Source organism: Kazachstania africana, chromosome 10 (assembly GCF_000304475.1).
Source record: "Kazachstania africana CBS 2517 chromosome 10, complete genome".
NCBI classification, from domain to species: domain Eukaryota; kingdom Fungi; phylum Ascomycota; class Saccharomycetes; order Saccharomycetales; family Saccharomycetaceae; genus Kazachstania; species Kazachstania africana.
In genome coordinates this window covers 84,062-106,753 of record NC_018949.1, presented here as the reverse complement: position 1 = coordinate 106,753, position 22,692 = coordinate 84,062, and the positions used below count along the sequence as shown (strand labels likewise).

The 22,692-nt window shown below is 37.4% G+C and overlaps 14 protein-coding genes across 14 annotated transcripts; 5 read left to right on the top strand and 9 right to left on the bottom strand.

Moving 5' to 3' along the window:
* Positions 1-996: 996 nt before the first annotated feature.
* Positions 997-2,442, bottom strand: POL31 (DNA-directed DNA polymerase delta subunit POL31; the record flags this gene model as incomplete). The annotated part of the gene is made up of 1 exon (XM_003959215.1): positions 997-2,442. One exon carries the CDS (start codon positions 2,440-2,442, stop codon positions 997-999), a length of 1,446 nt encoding a protein of 481 aa, XP_003959264.1.
* A 754-nt stretch (positions 2,443-3,196) lies between these two features.
* Positions 3,197-3,478, top strand: LSO1 (Lso1p; the record flags this gene model as incomplete). The annotated part of the gene is made up of 1 exon (XM_003959214.1): positions 3,197-3,478. The coding sequence occupies one exon, from the start codon at positions 3,197-3,199 to the stop codon at positions 3,476-3,478; it is 282 nt and encodes a 93-aa protein (XP_003959263.1).
* Positions 3,479-3,641: 163 nt separating this feature from the next.
* Positions 3,642-4,367, bottom strand: PET130 (Pet130p; the record flags this gene model as incomplete). Its single annotated transcript, XM_003959213.1, has 1 exon — positions 3,642-4,367. The coding sequence occupies one exon, from the start codon at positions 4,365-4,367 to the stop codon at positions 3,642-3,644; it is 726 nt and encodes a 241-aa protein (XP_003959262.1).
* Positions 4,368-4,537: 170 nt separating this feature from the next.
* BBC1 (Bbc1p) lies at positions 4,538-7,246 on the bottom strand (the record flags this gene model as incomplete). The annotated part of the gene is made up of 1 exon (XM_003959212.1): positions 4,538-7,246. One exon carries the CDS (start codon positions 7,244-7,246, stop codon positions 4,538-4,540), a length of 2,709 nt encoding a protein of 902 aa, XP_003959261.1.
* A 544-nt stretch (positions 7,247-7,790) lies between these two features.
* On the top strand, positions 7,791-9,599 carry MPS3 (Mps3p; the record flags this gene model as incomplete). Its single annotated transcript, XM_003959211.1, has 1 exon — positions 7,791-9,599. One exon carries the CDS (start codon positions 7,791-7,793, stop codon positions 9,597-9,599), a length of 1,809 nt encoding a protein of 602 aa, XP_003959260.1.
* Positions 9,600-9,980: 381 nt separating this feature from the next.
* Positions 9,981-11,381, top strand: TPH3 (Tph3p; the record flags this gene model as incomplete). The annotated part of the gene is made up of 1 exon (XM_003959210.1): positions 9,981-11,381. One exon carries the CDS (start codon positions 9,981-9,983, stop codon positions 11,379-11,381), a length of 1,401 nt encoding a protein of 466 aa, XP_003959259.1.
* Positions 11,382-11,473: 92 nt separating this feature from the next.
* On the bottom strand, positions 11,474-12,646 carry MAD3 (Mad3p; the record flags this gene model as incomplete). The annotated part of the gene is made up of 1 exon (XM_003959209.1): positions 11,474-12,646. The coding sequence occupies one exon, from the start codon at positions 12,644-12,646 to the stop codon at positions 11,474-11,476; it is 1,173 nt and encodes a 390-aa protein (XP_003959258.1).
* A 461-nt stretch (positions 12,647-13,107) lies between these two features.
* ERC1 (Erc1p) lies at positions 13,108-14,988 on the top strand (the record flags this gene model as incomplete). Its single annotated transcript, XM_003959208.1, has 1 exon — positions 13,108-14,988. The coding sequence occupies one exon, from the start codon at positions 13,108-13,110 to the stop codon at positions 14,986-14,988; it is 1,881 nt and encodes a 626-aa protein (XP_003959257.1).
* Positions 14,989-15,190: 202 nt separating this feature from the next.
* Positions 15,191-16,324, bottom strand: CIC1 (Cic1p; the record flags this gene model as incomplete). Its single annotated transcript, XM_003959207.1, has 1 exon — positions 15,191-16,324. One exon carries the CDS (start codon positions 16,322-16,324, stop codon positions 15,191-15,193), a length of 1,134 nt encoding a protein of 377 aa, XP_003959256.1.
* A 656-nt stretch (positions 16,325-16,980) lies between these two features.
* Positions 16,981-17,445, top strand: ELF1 (Elf1p; the record flags this gene model as incomplete). Its single annotated transcript, XM_003959206.1, has 1 exon — positions 16,981-17,445. One exon carries the CDS (start codon positions 16,981-16,983, stop codon positions 17,443-17,445), a length of 465 nt encoding a protein of 154 aa, XP_003959255.1.
* Positions 17,446-17,522: 77 nt separating this feature from the next.
* Positions 17,523-17,978, bottom strand: COX6 (cytochrome c oxidase subunit VI; the record flags this gene model as incomplete). The annotated part of the gene is made up of 1 exon (XM_003959205.1): positions 17,523-17,978. One exon carries the CDS (start codon positions 17,976-17,978, stop codon positions 17,523-17,525), a length of 456 nt encoding a protein of 151 aa, XP_003959254.1.
* A 194-nt stretch (positions 17,979-18,172) lies between these two features.
* Positions 18,173-19,723, bottom strand: SMF2 (divalent metal ion transporter SMF2; the record flags this gene model as incomplete). Its single annotated transcript, XM_003959204.1, has 1 exon — positions 18,173-19,723. The coding sequence occupies one exon, from the start codon at positions 19,721-19,723 to the stop codon at positions 18,173-18,175; it is 1,551 nt and encodes a 516-aa protein (XP_003959253.1).
* A 304-nt stretch (positions 19,724-20,027) lies between these two features.
* Positions 20,028-20,759, bottom strand: FSH1 (putative serine hydrolase; the record flags this gene model as incomplete). The annotated part of the gene is made up of 1 exon (XM_003959203.1): positions 20,028-20,759. The coding sequence occupies one exon, from the start codon at positions 20,757-20,759 to the stop codon at positions 20,028-20,030; it is 732 nt and encodes a 243-aa protein (XP_003959252.1).
* Positions 20,760-21,045: 286 nt separating this feature from the next.
* On the bottom strand, positions 21,046-22,548 carry YHK8 (Yhk8p; the record flags this gene model as incomplete). The annotated part of the gene is made up of 1 exon (XM_003959202.1): positions 21,046-22,548. One exon carries the CDS (start codon positions 22,546-22,548, stop codon positions 21,046-21,048), a length of 1,503 nt encoding a protein of 500 aa, XP_003959251.1.
* Between the last annotated feature and the right edge of the window lie 144 nt (positions 22,549-22,692).

Sequence of the window (22,692 nt, the reverse complement as noted above, 5' to 3'; positions counted from 1 at the left end):
CCTCTCCACACCTTCTTTGGCCTCTGTACTTCCCATTTAATATACGAGGAAACATTGTTTAGTATCAGTATAAAAAAAGGACGCATTTTCAAACAATCTTCTATTTTGAAAAAGTGTCTAATAATGAAGATTTGGAAAATAGAGCTTTTTTATTCTGTAATTTTTCTGGTTTGTAATTTACTACCATTAAAGGTACATTGATATAAGTAAAAATGATTTGAAAATTACGAAATGCTTCCTGCTCCATATATGTTGAAGGAGTGCTGATTTCGTAATATTAACTTCACAACAGGCCAAGGTAACAAAAATGACTGTTCTGTTATATTTAACTATTTGGGTAAATTTTAGACTCAATTAGTATTAAATGAATGGTACTGTCTGTGTTTAGGACAGGCATGTTTATTTTTTCCAAACATTTTTTTGTTAACATTTACTCTATTTTAGTGTTTGTCACTACCCCAATAACTTTTCGATTGTATAAAACTTTGGAATTCCCAGACTCACATAATAAACATACTAAAAATGAAGAGAAAAATATTGGCATACATCAAATTTCTATAAACTCAATGTAGCTTTTAGAAAGTTATTTCAAAACCTCCATATATAGTACTTAATTTCTTCCTTGTAGCTTCTAATATAAATCACTATCGCCAAATCTAAAACAAAAAGTGTCCCAAGCTTTCTGAGTATTATGCAACAAACCTTACTCTATTGTTGCTCAACTTAACTGAAATCAAGGATCAAATCCTTTTTACCCCAAACAAATGCAAAAATCGGTCACTTTCAATGAGTTAACCCAATCCTTCTTATATTTTTACTGATTGTAAAAACGTTCTTATCAAAGATGAAAAACATTTTACCTAAATAATGGGTTATATTATAACTTTTAGTCCCCTATCAGTCAAATGTTCAATGATTATTTTTGTGATTGATGCCAGGATTCAAAATTTAATATATCGCAATATCATCCTGTCATATACATAGTCTATAAAATAATCATAATTCAATACTAACAAGTTCAACTTCCAAAGTTGACATATCTAATAGTACAATCTTACCAGTTTCACTAAATTCAGGAACTGAAATAATTTTAATCTTTGCTCCATTGCTCATTTTCGTTTCGCGAGAACCAAATTCAGGTTGATTACCGATCACGTACAAGTGTGGCCATTCTTTTAAAATGAACGGATCATTATTTTTGTACGGATAGCACCATAATGTATCAGGAGCAGTTGGTGCAATATTCTGCCATTTCAGCGTACATTCCATTAAATCTAACCTATTTTCCAAACTATCATGGGAGCTAATATCAGAAGCCTCATCATCCTCAGTATCCTGTTTTTTATAAGGCATAATATATTTGCAAATGTCATTAATACTTTGACCTGATGTAGCCAACATCTGCCACCCATTGAAATCAAATTGGTATGGATTTGTCACTAAACTCAATATATTGTAATCGACATTTTCAATATATTTCTTGATTGAACCGTTGAATAAAGCTTTATGCAAAGGTTGTTGTGGTAATGTTCTATCACTGGGGTCATTACGACCTGGTAAGATATCAATCGAAATAGATTGTAATGTATTTGCCAAAAAATTTCCAAATTCATCCAGGTTTTCAGAAAGTTTACCCTGAGCTGTCTCTCTGTCATCATTTAAATCAAATTCTACCAGATTACCACAAATAATCAACTTCCCAATTTGTGAAACTTTACTGGTATTGTAAAGGTTTCCTATTAAGAACTCTTGTAAGAGTTGTAACCTCATTACACGATCAGGCGTAGTAGTAGTTAAATTTAAACCGGAGACTAATGCGATTTTTTGACCTTTCATCATCTCTAAATTATCCTTTGATGGCAGCGGTCTTTGGATCAATGGAGAAGGGTAACATATGTCGAGGACTTGAAAAGTACCTGCATCTGCTTCCATTCCTAGCAAACCGACTACAGCACCTGTTATAAACGGCGTCTGTCTGATAAAATCACCAACTAACAACACTCTACCACTCTCGTCTTCTAACATAATTTCGTCACTACCTTCAGGATCAGTATAACTCTTGGCCAAATCAGGTGCATTGTATGTATCATTGATAACTTCCTCCAAAATATTCGGTTTGTACTTCATTTCACAGTAGATCGTACCAATACACCAACATGGCTCATTACCTTCAATGTCAAGTACTTTATTCTTCCTCATCACGGGTCTACCATTCAGTCTAAAATGATCGTCCCATCTTTTATTACATTCTTTTTCTACTCTTTCCTTCAAAACATTCAGTCTGTGCTGGTAAATCGAATAAAATTGGTTGCTGTAATCTCTCTCATTCCAAGGCAAATAGAAAGGGTTTTCGGTGCTAACAATCTCATTTACTATGCTTCTTTCAATGGATTCTGGATCCAGCGTCCTAGCTTCGTTGAACTTCCTCAATAGACTGTCCATTTCTGCGTGTTTAAACCAGCGTCTATCTTCTTCGAATCACGGTAGTAATATGAGCTTTAAGATATTTGATATACTTTATTTAATACGCGACGCGTAATGTATTACAAAATTTTTAGGTGTATCAACCATCTCATATACCATAGTAAGAAGCAGTCTAACACTGAGTTGCATTGTATAATGCACAGCTTGGGGTGTGTGTGTGTGCACTTCAATGTCGAATGGAATGAGAAGACAGCAAGAGGTTTCGTGGCTCTTCTGGAAAGAAAGACTCTAAATTTAACTGGAATGGACAAGTACGATTACAATTTCGAGAATTGGTGTAACCATGTCATTCCCGATTGAGAAATGCATGTTTCAGGAGTTTCTCTACGTGCGTTACAGCGATCTGCTTTACATATACAACTAGATTATAGCACCTGGCATTGTCGTGACGGTCATGTCACAAGAAAATCGTTAAAACACCCGCATTTATTAGTAATCCATCCTCAGCATTCTGTCGTCTCTGAATCCTGTGGGATCCACAATGGATTGAATGCCCGGACATGATTTTGATTAGTTCGAAATTTTTGATGGTTTACTGGTATCCCACATTGAACTTCGATGACACCCATTTTTCAAAATTCATTATTAATAGAAGGACACCCAAATTTCGAAGTAGTGACTTGAAGTATATATAAGGATCTTGAAGACTACGTAGTCAATGGCTCTGTGCGTGTCGAAAAAGCCAACACAAACAATAATATATATATAAGAGATGCATAAATCAGGTAAGAGATATTCGGAAACCGCAGCTAAAGTAGCTGCAGGCAGGGCCAGAAAGAATAAACAAGCTTATGAGAAGAGAAAGCTTGAAAGAGAAGCTCTGGAACTTGAAGAGGCTAAGAAATGGGAACAGGGTACGAGACAACCAAACAGAAAGAAGCTTGAACAAGAAGAGAAGCGCAATGCTAAGGTCCAAGCCAAGAAGGAGCGTGAAGCCCTTCTGGCCATGGAAGAAGAAGAACTCGGGAAGGGTGGTAAAGGTAGACGGGTTTAAAATCAATTGCATTTTTCATTAGTATGGCAGAGCCAGGTTTGAATTTTGAAGTCATTGAGTCATTATCATGGTGAATAGGAGATGATAAAATCACTATTTTCTAAGACAAACTTCTAGGATTAATTGCAATAAAAGCCATCTTTGATATAAACATGTAATTCATTTAGGTTTTCCTTATTAATCTATATGGTACTCTTTCAAAACGTAGCGCAGCATTTAACATACCAATGTTTAGCTTACCATTGACCTCCTCAACCCAATTTTTATTCTTGGCTTGTGACTTAAATAGCTCATTCCAAGACTTTTTCGCCACCATACCAAGTGCTTTCCTGATCTCTTCTTCAAATCTGTCCATATTACTTGGGTCAGGATAATTGAATATCTGGAACATGTAAACTCCATCTTTAGCAATGTTTGAGCCATCTTGTTTCATGAAGGCTTCTTCCCCCAACTTGTTTGCCTCATCAACAGATTTGGTACCACCTAATTTATACCATTCATCAACGAATATATCCTTTATCTTGACAGTCAACGTTCTTCTCCAAACTGCGAAAGATGAAGGTACTATCGATTTCCGCTGAGCGTACAACTCCTGTAAATATCTAGATGAACCAGATAAAAATGACACCCCATGCTGAAATCTGATATTTACTGCAGGTTTCGATTTCCTAAATATTGAGATAAAATGGTTTGGTGGATAGTATCTTAATTGGAAATATGATGATTTATAAATGCTAGATTCTTTAGAATACAATCTATTCGAACTTACATATCTTAACACTGGTCCACAAACACCTTTTGGTTTCTGATCTATCGAAGTTATTAAATGTACGGAATCAATTCCTGGACATAATGCCTTTTCACCCACTTTCTTTAATGTAAGTTTCATATGTGATACTATTGAAATGATTCTAATTTTTTTCGTCAAAAAAAATGTGGCAGTAATATAATCCTATATAGAACGCTAAATTGAACAAATCTACCATATCCTACTGGACTTACAAACTCATATAGGCTATATGTATATATCTTGCATTTGTTTATGAATAGCACACCTGTTTACCAGCCAATGTAGGCTTTTGATACGACTCTGAATACTTTTAATTTACCGTTCTTCATGTTTCCGATTTTATAGCTAGTTTGTCTAGCAACTCCCTCTTTCTCCTCAATAACTTTAAACTTATCTTTACTGTTATCATAAGCGGTGATAATAGCAACGTAACTCTCTTTTTCACCTAAAGTCACAAGTTCGTGATGTTTTTCAAACTTCCCTTTCCTGATAACCAAGATGTCACCGGGTCTCACCGCTTCCACAGCTTTCGAGTCAAGTGGTTCTCCAACTTTGTGATTCAATATAGCGACGCCAAAGGTACGGTTACTAATTGGTTTAACAACGTCAACGCCGAGATTTCCCACAAGTTCACTTACAAAAGTATTTGATACATCCTTGTTGATTAAGTGGTCGGCTCCCTCCGCTATTTGATTATTGTAAAATTCTGCAAGATGAGAGTTACCAATCTCATCTATCGAGTTCTCTACAAAACTGGTACTAACTAGTTTGACAGTTTCGTGAGGGTTCGAGACCTGGAAAATAACTGAAACTTCCAAATATGACAATGTTTCGAAAAGGTAATAAAATGAACGATATAACCAGACACTTTCATCTTTACGTCTCCTTTCAATTTCAATGTCATCTTTTTCAATGTTGAATTTCAATTTCAAGATTTGCAACTCCGGAGGAATACCTTTCTCTTCCAAGAACCAGGTATCTTTAGCATTTAGATTTATTTTCATATTTTTTACGGACTCTGAGATAGTCAATGCTGACGTAAGAGTTCTCTTTAACGATTTTGCCATCATCATTGAGTTATTTGTTGATGTTTTAGACAGAGGTTCATGTGAGGCAGGTGGAACAGGAGCTCCAACTGGAGGAGGAGGGGGTGAGAAAGGAATAGGTGGGGCTCCTGGAACGGATGGAATTGCTGGAGCAATTGGAGGGATGGGCGGTGCCTTTGGTAATTGAGTTGGGGAGGTTGGCACTGGTACTGGAGGTGGTGGTGGTGGTGCGGCCTTTCTAATAGGATATTGCTCTTCTGCCTCTTTTTCGTATCTAACAGGTGGAGTAGGGATATCAGCAAATGGTGTGCCTAAAGGTTGCGAAGGTGGGATTGATGAAGGAACTGGAGGCATGGCTGGCATAGCTGGCATAGTCGCTGGAATAGATGGTGGCTTTGGCACTTCGGGTAACTCATGCTCTGTATCCATTGTAGAAGGAAGTACGATAGCTTCTGGAAGCTCTGGTAGGCGGGATACTGGAGGTGGAGGAGGAGGTGGTTGCTGGTACAGCCCTTTTTCTCCACCCGCATGGTGATGGTGACCAACCTGTGGTTCTTCTTCCTCAATTGAGTCTTGATGCCTAACAGGTAGTGGTGGCATTGGTGGAGCCTTACCTGATGATGATGATGATGATGATGATGATGATGATGATGATGATGAATCCTCTTCATTTGCGACATCAATCTTGCCTACAAGGTCTACAGGAGCATGCACTGGTGATAAATCTTCTTCGTGCGGCAATGGAAGATCATGATGTTCGTCCTGAATCTTATGCTCAGAACTTGCACTTATGATACTTTTCCTCTTTTCCTCAATGTCATCGTCCTCTTGTACAATTTCTGAGCCCTCAGCTTGAGTAGCTTTTTTGTTTAAAAATGAGACTGCATTAGGGTCTGCAAATGGCATAACAGGAACCGCTTGAGGAAGTTGAGGCTCTTCTTGATGAGATGGATGCTTCTTCTTCTTAGACTTTTTAGGTTCTGCTGGTGGAGGCGCTGGAGCACCGAACGGATTAAAGCCTACAGGGCCTCCAAATCTACCAGCTCCTGCTAACCTTGCCATTCTCTCCCTTAATGCTTTTTTACGAGCTTCTTCAGAGTTTTCCTCCTCCTCTTCCTCTTCCTCACTCTCGTCTTCCTCCTCATCTTTTTGATCGCTTTGGTCCTCTTCTTCCAATTCCTTTGGTTCTTCAATTTCCTCACTAGAAGTAGACTCACTCTCTTCTTGCTGTTGAGGCTTCTGTAAGAGAGGTTCAACCTCTTTTTCATTTTCGTATTCCTGTGTTTCTTCGCTTGGACCAGCATTCGTAGCGGTAAGTTCCTCTACATCTTCATGGTGGTGGCGATGATGATGATGGTGCTGCTGCTGCTGCTGTTTCTTTCTTTCTTCTTCTTCCCTATCTTTCTCAGCTTGAATACGTTGCTGTTCTTGTAACATTGCAATTCTTTCTTTTAAAGACATTTTTGGCAGATCTTCTTCCATTTCATTATTTCCAAGATCCGTTAATCTATTGACTGGTTCAGGCACATTTGCAGGCCTCTGAACGGATGGTTTGCTCGTTTCGAACTCTGTCTGCTTAGGCATTGGTACAAACTCATCCTCATGAGGTTTCAATGCTTCTTTCAGAGGAGCAGGTGCAGGAACAGGAACAGGAACAGGAGCAGGTGCAGCAGGTGAAATTTCGGTTGCTCCTGGCAAAGAGCTTGTATGTTCCTGTTTTGTTTCCCCCTTATGAATCACTACGAAACTCTTTGGGAATATACCACTCAATAGTTGCCCGTCATCGTCAGTAAATTCACCAAGATACCATTCGTCGTCTTCCACCGATGTGACTTTAATTATTTGATTCTTATCGAAATTCAAATCGTCCTCATATTCTGACTGGTACGCATACTGTGCAATTACCTCGAACGGCACACTAGGTTCACTCATGCCAGCACTGAAAGAACCTGAATTTATTGATTTCTAATGTGTTAAGTAAGTGAAAACTTTCCACTTTCAAACATTTTTTTCTGCTCTTTACCCCTTTAATAGCGATGCCCAGATATTACAAAATCATACAGATCTGACAGGAAGCTTTGGAGACACGTAGAAAGGTTCGCTAGGATGGCATTATATAGCGTGAGAAGATACTGGAGGATGGGCTCTTCAGTTCGACAAGAATGAGAGGACGGGTGCGGTTCTTGTTATGCGATGTGGTTATTACGGCAAGAAGAAAGCGAATACAACGATGGAAAGACGCGGCTGAGAGCGTCAGATGTTCCCAGTCATCAACATGGCCATTGTGACTCGAGGCTAGTACCAGTACTAGTAGTGCTAGTAGTACTACTGTTACTAGTAATATGGCATCAAGTTGTTCAATTGTAGTACTATTGGAAACGCGCGACACGAAAAAGAGTTGAAATAAACTTGATGAGAATGAAAGGTTTAGCTTCGAAAGAGGGACCAGTTCAATAAGACATAGAAGAGGGCCACAATGGATGCTGGGAGTGCTGAACGTTCGCAAAATTCTATAAGGGATAAGTACAGAGACCTTTTGTCTCAGAGGTTGAATGAGTCTGTAAAGAGAACTGAAGACGATGATAGTGATGACGAGTCATATGAACCTAATAATAGTGAAGGTTACGAATTTGAATCGGAGGATGACGAGGATTATTCGATGGTTGAAGACCCAGATAAGAGTTTCATACAAGACAACGGGGATTACGAAGATACTGGACTCTATAGCACCGAAGAGGATGACGCCTATTATTATGATGATGATGATGAAGAAGAAGAAGAAGAAGAATATCGTCAACCATGGTTTAAATCGTGGGGTTCATGGTTATTAATATTTTTATTCTTTTCATTACTCTTCAAACAATGGGGTTGGAATACAGAGACTGGTTCCTTACAGTCAGTGGGGTCTATGAAAAGTATCCAAAGACAAATAAATCATCTTTATAATGAATTGAACTCAAGAGATTTGAAACAGAAAAATGAGTTAGATAATAAATTAAAGATTGTAATTTCTCAATTTGAGAAAAATATTAAAAAGCTGTTACCTTCGAATGTATTAAACTATCAATCAGAAATTGATAAATTGAATAAGAAAGTGAATTCATTATCTCAACAAGAAGTCACACTGGAAAATGTCACTGAATGGCAAAAGGAATTAATAAACCAATTGAAGGAAAATTTACCTAACGAAATACCAGTAATGGTAAATAATTCATCTTCTGTACTGGTAATTCCTGAATTACACACATATCTGTCGGAAATTATCTCCAATCTAGTCCAAAATAACGTTCCTCCTAAGATGTTGGAATACGATTTGAATAATTATATAAGAGAGATTCTAACTAATGAGTTCCAATACGTAGAAAAAAATTACTTCATAAATGAATTGGAACACAAATTGCAAAGAAATAAACTAGAAATTTGGAATGAAATTCAAAATAATTTAGAAACATGGAAAAATGATCAAAACTCATATAAAGAATCATCATCACCACAGTATTCTACAATATTTCTCAAGAGATTAATTAACGAAATTTATAACGTCAATCAACATCAGTGGGATGATGACTTAGACTTTGCTACGTGGTCCCAAGGTACTAAATTGATCAAACATTTAACTTCTCCTGTTTATTCCAAAGGGAACAGATTGCCTTCGACGGAGTTGCTATCGGATTCCAAATACATCTCTTCGTCAACATACTGGCAATGCCCCAACGACAAATGCAGTTTGGCACTTAGATTCAGTAAACCGTTACATTTGACCAAAATCTCGTACCTTCATGGCCGTTTCAAAAATAACTTACACATGATGAGTTCAGCACCAAAATTAATTTCGATGTATATCAAACTAGCCAACCAAAATGGTAGCAAGAAATTGATTCATATAGCCAAAAAATTTGATATGGGTCAAGTTTATCGTAAAGATAGTACATATATTAGAGTGGCGACATACCGTTACAATTTAGCCAATGATAAAATTAAACAAGATTTTGCTTTACCAAAATGGTTCATCGAATTTAAACCTTTAATCAAATCAGTGCTTTTCCAGGTCGAGGAAAACCACGGCAACAAAGATTATGTTTCCTTAAGAAAGTTCATTATCAATGGTGTACTAGAAGAGGATTTACAAATTTTGAGAAACGATCAACTTGAACTAAGATTTAACCGTAACACGCCAGAATACTCGGCTCAATCTGAAGAAGATTTATTGACTCATCAACAGCCGAAGCTAATTACTAACAGCCACATACCATCCTTCGGGCAAGACGAATTGGATATTGCATGAACCAATTTCCTCCAAATATCACTCAGATTTGCGTTTTTTGCAGCTCTCTCTCTCACGCATTTTACCGCTTTCGGTAATTTGTGTTTTTATGATTTCCGAAATAGGTAACATTTGACCCTTTTGTCAATAGTGCGGTCGACAATTCTTCCCAATAAATATGCCTATTGAACCGGGCTTTGTCCTTCTTCGTTTATTGCACTATTTTTGGGTTTGATTACATGGAAGCTATTTTATCTTATCCGCCTATTTTTATTCTTTCATAGGGTGCTATTTTTTTCTTTTGGTTGCTCTTCAGCTCGATTATCGTATAAATACTTAAGTGCTCATTTTGAACAATGATATCAGAATTAGAAGGGCACCGTTGCAATAAATAGCAGAATAATGGGTCTTCTACAAACGCTGAGGAAACCTGTTTTGCTTAAGAAACAACAACTGACTGTTCCTCAAGTGCAATCTTCAATTTCTGAAGGGTCAGTCTCTAGCTCAAGTACTTTTGAATCAGGAACTCTGTCTACCCCTACCTCTTCAAGTCCGTCTACATCAGCTTTTTCCAATCGTTCTGCAGTTTTCCAAGAAACTCCTGCCGAAGTTTATCGTGCTTTAAAACCAATCCTAACGCTTTTAGAAAATCAAAGTAGTAAATTGTACTATGAATGGCCTTCAGATGAAAAACAGGTAGATGAAAACTGGACTATTAATATCAATGACCAAATTAAACCAGTAAAAAAATTGAAATTGGCTAATAATGAATTAATTTTTGAATTGAATGATGGCAAGAAACTCCAATTACCATTAATTGACCATGATTCTTCAATGGGAACCTTCAAGTATGAAAGTAATTATATAGTATTCCTCACTTCTCCGTCTGTAACTTTAGTTTGTGATAATATTAATTACGTGTCGACATTGAAAAGGTTGATATCACTCTCGATCTTTGAACATTTTTCACTGTTTAAATCTGCCACTGGTACATTTCTTTCGACAGTAGGCTTACACATTCCCGATATGCATGTAGTATTAAATTCAGAATTTAATTTCAAAGATTGGTGTGAAATTTACGTAGAAGGTCAAGGATGGATAAGAGCCTGGTGCCATATCAATAGAAAAAGATCTTCAAAGTTTGGGTTGTCTTCTCCTCAAAAAAATGAAAGAAAGGGTAAATACCAAATTAAATTCTACAAAGATAATAAATCGACGTCTCCGTCATCACAATCTAACTTAATTTGCTACATACCTGATTCAAATAACGTTGAGGATGTCTTCTTCTATAACCTTCGATCATCGTTATTGGAGCCTACCAATTTTGTGGATAATACTAATCACATTAAACTGCTAGGTGAAATTTTCTTCAATCAAGAATGCAATTTAAATGATATATCAAGTAGAAAGTCGTTTTCACCGAAAAGAAGCGTGTCGACTGCCTCAATAAAATCCTCTTCATCATCCTCTCAAAATAAATCTTCATTTAAAGTCAATAAAAAAGGTCTCCTGATAAGGCCAATTCCACATAATGGTATATCACACATAGAAACATTTATTAGATTTATTATTCCAATTTTTGATGTGACTAGAAAATACGGTCGCCCGAATCATTTCAAGAGCTCAAGGAACGACATGGATTCCTTGATGTTTGGCCTTCCAAAATTGCCACATCTGGATTACTTTCAGCATGAGGATATCAAGACTCTTCTCTCTAGAGAATATTGTTATACGGGCGGCGAAGACCTTTTGTCGTTTTCTATGAATTGGTGTAAGAATGCCCTGAATGAATATATCAATTAATCTGTTGATATTCTGTCAGATAATTCTAGATAGATGTGCACAAGTAATATATATAGTAATAAGAATGCTAGATAAGACTTAGAGTTTGAATCTCAAATATGATTGATCCTTGAGCGCTTTATAGGTGCCAAGTCAGATTCATTTGACCGTTTCAAGGATTTTTTATAGACATTTCTAGAAAGTGCCAGTAATTGTTCTACTGAATATTCTTCATTGGTTTTTGCATGTAACAATTTAATGTTACAATCGATCTTTTCCGATTTTTGTCCCACGATTGTATTAATGTAATAAATGGGTCCATTTCTCCCTAGGTCATCGTTAAATATGAATTTTGTTTTACTGGTGGTTACAGGCCCTTCGTCATCAAATTGGGGGATAGTCCCCACATTGCTTTCCGGTTTCAACACACCTACAGATCTTTTATTTTCTTTGTTTCTTGAAGCTTTCAACTCGAAATTTGCCTGTGCATCCAGGTGAATTGAATTTGTTAAAGTAAATTCTTGATTATCCTTGTAGATAGGAGTTTCAACAGTTGTTGACTGTGAATGCCGTATTTTCATATTACTAGCATTCAGTATATCATTTCTATTGCGGTTTAAAATGGTTGGTTGACCGCTGTCTTCGAAAATATTTAAGTGGTTATTTGGAAGTGAAATAGTTGATTCATCTAGTTGAAGTTTCGTTTCGTTAAATTTTGATCTCAAACGATCTGTAGGGGCAGCTCCTCTTTGTATACCATCATTTAAGATATAACAGGCTTCGTTATAGCGATTCATTTCACATAAGAGGTTGGAAAACTCCTCGTAAAACATCGAAAGTTGTCCACCAATTTTATTTCTGTACAGAAACACGAAAATATCCTTTGATTCATAATAACTGTCACGATAAAACAGCTCTATGTAATTCAGCCAAAGCGTTAAGTATCTGGGATCGTTGGTATAACATTCCAAAGCCTTACAATGCATGAGACATCGTTCCATGACATGTAACATATTGCTTCCCTTGGAGTTTCCCCCTTGCGGGTATGCAATATGTAGCCAATCCATGTATTCCAAGAACAGACATAAGGGGTCATCGAGTGTGGATAACTCAGTTTCTAACCTCCTTTCAAAACTAGCTCGAGTAACTTCTAATTCAGAATCTCGCTGTTTCAAAACATTCACTAACCGTTTGGCAGATCTACCCTTCCTTAACGGTAACACATTTTCCTTCTCAACCTCGATGTCACTGAAGTCAACAACTCCCTTTTCGACCATATTATCCATCGATCTTGACTCTTCTTAAAGTGATTGATGCTTAATTTGAAATTGAATCTTCACTTATCTTGTATCTCAATATCGATATCTCAACAAACCCTAATTCAGGAACACGCTAGTCGGAGGATTTACGGTACCAGAAATGGTAAACCCTATATAACACGATCGTCCCGGACACACTTCCTTTAGGGCTTCAATCTTCGTCAGACAATTAATATTTGTAACCCTATACAACTTGGGCAGCTTTTTGGTCGGAAACTCATTATACCCTAAATATGCTCATTTCCAAACCTCGTTTTCCGGGCCCCGATGCCTTTTCCGAGCTTCTGCCCTGAGGATTCTCATTTTTCATATTACAAGGACTTTTTTTCTTTTAAAAGCTTTCAATATTTAGTATTAACAAGTGGACCAGTAAACAGTAGTAGCGACATTAATTTAGACTGTTTGTACCGTATTTAGGATAACTCCAAATGTCTAAACAGTTTGTTTATACTACTGATGAAAGAAGGTCGTCCGTAATATACTCGACAAGTGCAGGAAAGGGAGGTCTTCTTATCCCACAGGATTACATACCAAGTTCATCTAGAGATACAGTCATAGATGAACTTTCAGATGAAAACATTGACGTGGAAACGGGTGAAGGACCGGGATACGAGTCTTTATTGGATGCTAACAATTCTAGGACTCTACAACGTGAGGCAGAACAACAAAGTTATGGGACTCTTGAGAATGAATTCATGGAAGCATCGCCAATTTCACGTAGGAATTCAGTATCAAAGAGACTCGTCGATGAAGAACGTGATCTGCTGATTGATAATAAATTATTAGACGAAGAAACGCACAATAATCAAGGTTCTTCATCATCAGAAGAAGAACAAATCTTTGCCAGGGCTCATGAAAACGAAGACGAAGTGACAGAAGTACTTGACACCTGGGAAACAGTTCTAGATTCTGGGAAAACCATTAGCACTACCTATAAGAGAGAAATCCAAGTAATTACTTACAACGCATTACCACTAATTTTCACATTCATTTTACAAAATTCGTTATCATTAGCATCAATATTTTCTGTATCACACCTAGGAACGAAAGAGCTAGGCGCCGTTACATTAGGCTCTATGACTGCAAATATCATGGGGCTTGCCGCAATTCAAGGGCTTTGTACATGCCTTGATACTCTTTGTTCACAAGCCTATGGAGCCAAAAACTATCGTTTAGTTGGGATCTTAGTTCAAAGATGTGCCGTCATCACAATATTGGCATTTTTACCAGTGATGTACATATGGTGGTCATGGTCTGAATTTTTATTATCAGCAATGATCCCAGAGAAGGAACTTTGCTATCTAGCATCAAGATATCTTAGAATTACCGCGTTGGGTGTTCCCGGTTTCATTTTATTTGAATGTGGTAAAAGATTTCTACAATGTCAAGGTATATTTCACGCTTCCACCATTGTTCTTTTCGTCTGCGCTCCATTGAATGCTATAATGAACTATCTTTTCGTATGGGATAAGAGAATTGGGATTGGTTATCTAGGTGCACCATTGTCTGTAGCAATCAACTACTGGCTAATGGCATTTGGTCTACTACTTTATACAGTATCCACTAACCATGAAACTAATCCACTAAAATGTTGGAATGGAATAATCAAGAAACATCAAGTTTTCAAGAATTGGCGTAAAATGTTTAATTTAGCACTACCAGGTATAATAATGGTTGAAGCCGAATTTTTAGGTTTTGAAATTTTGACCATATTTGCATCGCATATCAATACAGCCTCTTTGGGTGCTCAATCAATCGTAGCTACAGTGGCCTCATTTGCATATCAAGTACCATTTTCTATCTCAGTATGCACAAGTACTCGGGTTGCAAACCTCGTGGGTGCATCCTTGTATAAAAGTTGCATTATAACATGCAAAGTATCACTACTATTGTCTTTTGTCTGCTCAAGTATCAACATGTTTATAATATTCAATTTTAAAAGACAAATTGCAGCTTTGTTTTCTAATGAGGAAGAAGTTAAACTCCTAGTTGTCTCTGCATTATCAATTCTAGCAATTATGGAACTTTTCGACGCATTTAATGCATCTACAGCAGGATGTTTACGTGGACAAGGAAGACAAAAGATTGGTGGATATATTAATCTATTCGCATTCTATTGTATTGGTATTCCAATGGCATATTTATTGACATTTGTCTTTAAAATGGGTATCAATGGACTATGGACAGGTATAACGTGTGCATTGATGATGATGAGTATATGTCAAGGATATGCAGTATTTCATGGAGATTGGGAAAAGATCTTACTTGCTGCAAAACTAAGAAATTCCGAAACTGCGGGACATCGTTAACAAACTGGTATACCAAGACGCTTTTCTTTCCTAAATTTTAGATACATATATACATTTTATTTATTTATTTATTTATTTATTTTATTTTATTTATTTTTCAATCTATAAGAATTTAATACTAGTTATAATAATGATAATATACAATTGGAAAAAATTATATGCGTTTTATTTAACAATAGAGAGATAATGAGGAGAATTTTCTTTAATTTTTGACTTTCTTGATAGTCTTAGTTTCTTCATCTTCATTTGATCTCTGTCTCTTAGCATCCTTTATTTGTTTAGAGAAAATATTAGATAATTCATTTGGATTTGCTAGTTCCATTAATGCCTTGTCAAAAGTAGATAATTGAACTTCGACACCATCGATATTAACAGACTCTGGTTTTTTTCCAGCCTCAGATTTATCAAGGGTGGCTGCTAGTTCACTCAAAGTATCTTGATTGTAATATAACGGTAATACAGGAGATTGATTACTCTTGATGAAGATGGATCTGATCTTATAATTTTTGATCAATTGTTCAGCAACGGATTCGATATTTTCCATGAGTTCATTTGGTTTGAACCATTCAAGATTACCTAAATGGACGTTCATAGTGGTACCTCTTGGTAATTTTATAGGTAATTTATTCAAGTAAATTTTTTTAATTGAATTGACGATTGTTTTAACGGAAAATTGTTTTGAAGAATTGTACGTCCTTATTGGGATTGGAGTGGTTTCAACTTTTGAATAAGATTTTGAACCTAATAATTTTGGTAGAGTAGTAATGATAGAATCATCGGCAAAAATCAATTGAAATTGATTGATGAAGATTCTTCTAGCTTCGAATGATTTATATTTGGTTTTCAAATCGTTACCTGAAATGATTTCATCGACACAAATTTTAGATTTATTCAAATTGTCGAAGAGCTCATCTTCTGTCACTTTTTCAACGTCTTTATCCTTTAAGATCAAAAGAGTCTTGAAGTCCTTAACGGAAGTGACACTGGCTTCCTTCCATGGGGTATATATGGAATGTTTGACGTCGACCAGCTTAGGTTTGAATTGTTTAGAGGATTCAGTGAAAGATTTGTTGTTAATGACAATTAAATTCAAAGATTTGTTCAACTCATCGTCATCTTCTAGAAGATTTTTCTTCGAAGATTCGTTTTCAGCTTGATCGGTGGTAAACTTGGTTAATTGTTCAACAGCATTCAATACTCTATCCTTTGGAATGACAGAATCGTCGGTTTTTTTGACTGTTGGTTTCTTTTGCTTCGTTGGTGTACTAACAGGAGTGGATTTCTTGGAATTAGAACGGGAAGGAGTGCTCTTTCTTGGAGTAGTCTTCTTAGCCATGTTTGTTCAACTGATCTAGATGAGCTGGATGTATCTACAAGAGGTTATAACGGGTAGTACTATGAGAAGAGCTTGTACTAAGTTCTATACTATAAATTTTGCGATGAGATGGAATGAGAAATTTCATTGAAAAATTTTGCAAGAAGTAGCGCTGCGTGAAAAATGACCCGGATTCCGATGCCATTACCCAGCCACACAGTATGACTAGGACAGGGACACACTGCTGCTGACTGTGAGGAGGGCAAGACGTTCAGGGCACGAATGCTGGGAGTATAAGTGGACTGTAATGATGAGAATGGAGTGCTTCAACATCGAAAAATAGCGGTGTTTTCACTGTCTAACTGCGGAAAAGAGTGTCCTAGAGCTAGGAACTAGCGGAAAAGTCCCTGGGTCAAATACACACCGCTCTAAAAGTGGCGACCCACACTAAACAAGGCTTTTAAATGCTGCTCCGATGGCTTAATTGGATGTATTTCTATCAAATGGGGCATCAATTACATCACGTTCCACGAGGGCCAACCTTTCAGTTTGGCAAGAAAATCGTCGGTGGATTTCCATGACGATGAAGAGAGAGAGAAGAACTATATAACTTAGATACGAGAGTGGGTTGTCACTAGATTATCACTGCTAGGGAGGCTTGAATAGGTCTAGTAAGTATGGGTAAGAGAAAGAAGTCGTCGAGAAAGCCGGTGCAGCGTGTGGTGCAGAAGCTGGATACGAAGTTTAACTGTTTGTTTTGTAACCATGAAAAATCAATATCGTGTACATTGGATAAGAAGAACAATATCGGTGCGTTAACGTGCAAGATTTGTGGACAGTCGTTCCAAACTAGGATCAATTCTCTCTCACAACCTGTGGATGTGTATAGTGACTGGTTTGACGCTGTAGAAGAAGTTAATCAAGGTAGGGGAAGTGAATCTGAAGAAGAAGAAGGTTCTAGCAGTGACTACGAGAGCGATTCTGATGAAGATGATAACGTGGCAAGAAAGAAAGCTACGGTTCTGGATTCTGAAGAAGAAGAACTGGATGAAGAACTGGATGAAGATAGCGAAGATGAAGGGTTTGCTTCGAAGAAAAGAGGCACAAGAACTCTCCTTGATAGTGACGACGAAGATGAATAATAATAATAAACCACATTTGTATATACTCTTATTACATGTTTTAAATATACGATCCAAACCATAAAAGTTATGGCATACTATGTACTAGCCGTACTCGTAGGGAATAATTCCTCCTTTAATGGAACTCCCAACTCTTCTCTGACTTCTTTCAATTCATCCAAGTAGGCCTTATATTGCTCTTCATTTTCCACTTTAAACTTCAACGCTTCAAAGACTCTTATAGCTGTGGGTAAATCATTGACTCTTCTTGCTGCTCGTAACGCTTTTTCAACAAGTGCTGGAGCAGGTACTAAATCGTAAGAAAAACAATTGTTTAGGACTCTTTGCACTTCAAACAAGTCGTACGCCTCATCAAACTCTTTCTCGAACCTTGCTGTAAACTCTTCAAATGTCTCCTCGTCTTCTGCGCTAGAGTACTTTCTTACTTGTGCCCAGTTTCTTCTCGTTATAGGCGACACCAATGTGGGCCTCGTGCAAGTGGTCATTAGAGACCTACGCAAAATAGCATTTCTAAACAAACTTCTCGACAGCATCACTCTTGTCTCGAGGATCTACCTTCTAATAACCATCGAATCTTCTATTTCATGTATTTCAATTTTATATTGTCAATACTAAGGAGAAGCGGACTTCTCGGTAGCATCAACATTTTGACAAATAGTATCTAATTGGTCAAAATCTTCATAATGAAAATTTTAAAAAAATATACATCTGTTATATATGCTATCGTCTACAAATGAACATCTTGTCCATTGGCAAACGTTATTAACATGTAGAAGTTCAATCCTGATACGATCAGCCATACCAGGACGGATAATGCTGTGATGAAAGGCCCATTACTCATGTCCTTGTAAATTGGGATATCCTCGGCAAGTGGTAAGCTTGCACTATTGGTACCTTCTCTCTCTTCGTCTTCATCTTCTTCTTCCTCGGATCGTTCATTCATATTTCTCAATGGTATTACTTCTTCGCTTCTTTCTTGATGTTTAATATAATTGGACTCTCTACATGAGTTATTACCGTTGATTTGTACACGCATAATATCTTTCTTGCTAGTGAAATATAATAGTGGCACGGACACAAAGGGTAATAACAATGACAAAACCACTTGTGATGCGTTCAATGCCCCGGATAATCCACTACGCCCGGCAACTAATACCAATATGAGACATGGTGCAATGGCCACTGCACGTGTAATGGACCTTCTCAATGTTGGTGGGATAGACCAATTTAAGAAGCCTTCACTGACCATTTGTCCACTCAATGTACAAACAATACCTGCACTTTGCCCAGAAAACAATAATGCCAATACAAAGACAGTACCAGCTGCCTTTGATAATGTTTCACATAGAAGATTATAGATAGAAAATAAATCAGCATCCTCGGCATTCTGAGTAGTACCATATAGTGTAGCACCTGATACAATTAAAATGGAACAATTTACAAATAGTGCCACTGTAAATAGAGATACTAATAATTCTGCCATCGTGTAATGTAAAGTTTCATTAATTGCCTCAAAGGATGGTTTGTAATTGTGATGGTTGTTTTCAACATCTGTCTCATCGGGCTTGTAATAGCCCTTATTGATATCATAGTCTCTCAATCTTGGTTGAACAACACCAGAACCTAAAAATAAGGAATGTGGCATTACTGTTGCACCCAAGATAGCCAGACTTAGGTATAAACCATCACCTTCAAAGACAGCTTTACTTGGTAAAAACCCTGTAAAAATCTCTGAAGCAGGTCCCAAATCCACATAAAATAATTCGATCGTGAAGCAAATCAAAGTCAAGACGACTAATAAAGATACGAATGCCTCAAACACTCTTATTATCTTTAATTCGCCATTGGGTTTATAAGCCATCAAGACAATCAGCACATCCACGACAGTTAACACGACACCTAAAGCCAAAGGCACATTGAAAAGGATATTCAATGAAATGGCCGTTCCAACAACTTCCGCCAAATCAGTGGCAATGATAGCTATTTCTGCAAAGATATAAAGTGCAATATTGAGACCATGCGGCAGATGCTTTCTACAATTTTGCGCCAGATCTAAACCTGTAACAGCACCTAGTTTGGCGCAGAGAATCTGCCAGAAGGCAGCCATGAAATTGGAGACCAATATTGAGAATAACAGTTTGTATTTATGTGCTGAACCTGCAGCAACTGCAGTACTATAGTTACCTGGATCCATATACGCAACGGAGACCATTAGGCCTGGTCCAATAAATCTTGAGTATTTTCGAAGCACTTCAAAAATTCTACGTCCCATCGACATTGCTGTTCTGTTATCGTCACCGAGAATGGGCTATAATGTTATATCTTCTTGTAGTAGTATACTTTATCTTTGCGTTTTATATAGAGGTGCTATTGATGAACCACGTATTTATTTTTTTCTTCACGTTTTCTTTCGGTCCGAACAGTTTAATTCATGTTAGCCTCATCAACCCTCACCGTGATGGTAAGAGGAGACACACCAGGAGTATATACTGCCGTGTGCTTCAGTATTTGCTGGAATAGACACCTATGATCTATAAATTAGATATTATATATACAACTTTATTTGTGGGGATAAGTATTTTTCAGTTAGTCAAAGCAGAAGTGATTTCTTCTACGACTGGTCTTATGAAATCCTTCTTGTTAGGAACCATATGGCCACCTGGATGTTCGAAAGCTTTGACTCTTTCCTTGGGGTCTTCTTCGCTGGAGGCTGCAGCGGAGTAAATGTCTTTCAAGTACTTGGATCTTACGTTTGGGACAGCGACATCGGAAGCACCATAGATGAAGATCATTTTGGTCTTGCTGTCAGCTTTTGGTGTGAATGAATCCTTGAATTTCTCAGCAATGACGAGTTGGCTCTTATTTTCCGGGTCTGGTTCTGTGAAAGAATAGCCAGAGATGATAACGCTCGTTTTGAATTCTGGATGGGATGGAATTAACTCCGTGATTTTATTGTTGATGATACTAGCTAATGCTGCACCTTGCGAAAAACCAACAATACCATCGTATGGACCATTTTCCTTGATATGGTTAACCACAGTTTGAATCGCTTCGGTCAAATCTAATTCCTTGGAGATTTCACTGTGATAGAACCACGATCTGTTCGTCTGTGAGTCCAACACTGCCTGCCATCTCTCATCATCCATCTCAAATGGGAGATCCTTCTTTTCTAACTGAACAGGACCGTCGATGTAGTCACATTGAATGCTTGCTTTCTTCAACAACTTTCTTATACCTGAAGATTTTTCTGAAAAGATCTTACCATTTTGTAAAAATCCATGTAAAAACAATAATTTTGATTCCATAACAGTCATCGTGTGCGCTAGTTCCAGTGTTAAGTGTTGGAATCTACTAATAAAATTCAAAGCCACCGCTTTATATATGATACTAATATTATTATTATATGTGTGTGTGTGTATGTCTATATATGCAACAATTACTTTAAAATACAAATTTTTCCGAAAGTACTACGTCGAACTCTGAGAGCCCGGAACTTTAATCTCTGTAAGAGGAAAAAGCAACAAAAGGACCTCTTTTTACGTAATGGGCATCTCGATAAATGGCCCAAAAAATGCGTCAAAATTCGTTTTCTGGGTCTCCTTAGTCTGTCCATGCATATGGAGATTTGGCCCTTAGAGAAGCACCATATTTGGTGAAGATGAATGGAACTGGGATCATAAGGACAGTGATCATTGTCAGTAGGAAACTAGCCCAGTTTATACCCATGCCCTCATACATTTGCAGACCAAATAGTGGGAAGACACCGGCCATGATGCATCTGACAAAAGTGTTACATGCCAGACCGGAGGCTGCGTATTTCTTGTATGCGTCTACGGTGTAGTTGAAGATTCCTACAAACACGTACAACAGTCCAAAACTGAAAACTGCACTACCAATAATTGGACCTATCCAATGTACGTTAGAGTAACATGTCCACGAAAAGATCATTAGTCCGATTGGGGTTAAAAATGCACCGTAGAACAATGGTTCAAATCTCATTTCAGGTACACTTACACCACCGTTGTTGGCTACTCTCTTTTCAAATCTCTTCTGAAAAAGAACTGCTGTGGGTGCTGCAAATAACATACCGCACATCAAACCAATGTACGCACAAGCTTGTTCCATCACACCAAATTTGTAGAGTGTCTTGAAAGTGTATGGGAATGCAACAAAAAACAGATAAACAATGGCTAATTCGACCCCCGTATAGAAACAGAGAACACCCATCATTGGATCGCGAAACAATAGTCCAAATGGTCTTCTGCAGGTGAGAAACATTGCAGAGAGTAAATTTGTTTCCTTACGAGTAATCTCCAATGGTGCGTAATATCTATCCTCGCCTGTACTATTTCTTAATCTCTTGGCTTTGGCAATCAATAAAGACGGTTGATATGTCTCTGGCACGGTTAGAATAATCAAAACAAAACATACACCAGAAGAAATTAGAAATAATACAAAAGTCCAGCGATATTCTACAGTGTACATTGCACCGGAAATCAATGGACCCAGTGAAGGTCCCAATAAACCTGCTGTAGTGAAAAAAGTCATTGGAACAGTGATTTGATTCTTGTCAAAGAGATCACTGATAGTCCCACCAGCAACACTTAGGAAACTGGAACCAAAAAAGCCACTTAGAAATCTGCCAAACATGACACCTTCAATTGTCGCAGACCATGTAGTCAAACATTGAAATATCATACTCAAAACCAGAGAAAAGATAAAAGTAATTCTACGACCATATAACTCACTGATAGGCGACAAAAACAGCGGACCACATGCCAGTCCAAAGACATACAACGTTATACCGAGCACACTGACTTCGTGAGAAATCCCATATTTGGCCATAATATGCGGCGATACGAACGTCCAGCATGAAGAAATCATGGTAATAACCATGGCCGTAAACGTAATCAACAATGAAATGTAATATTTTCTCCACGTACTCATTCGGAGACTGACATTTTCTGGATCTATATCATCAATAGAATCAAATGTAACTTCAAATTCCTCCTTTTCAGTTTCATTCACTTCAAGTTTAATTTCTGAGTGTACTTCCATAGCTGTCTCAGCAGACTCCTCTTCAGATTTCTGATAACTAGCCATCCTAACCTTCTTATTAGCAGGATATCCTCGAGATGAATTCGATATATGCAGATCTCTTCTTATATATGACTACCAAGATTTTTAAGTCTACAGCCTCTCCTCGAGCAGGAAAAAATTTTTCTTTTTTTGTCAGCAGGGCTTGAC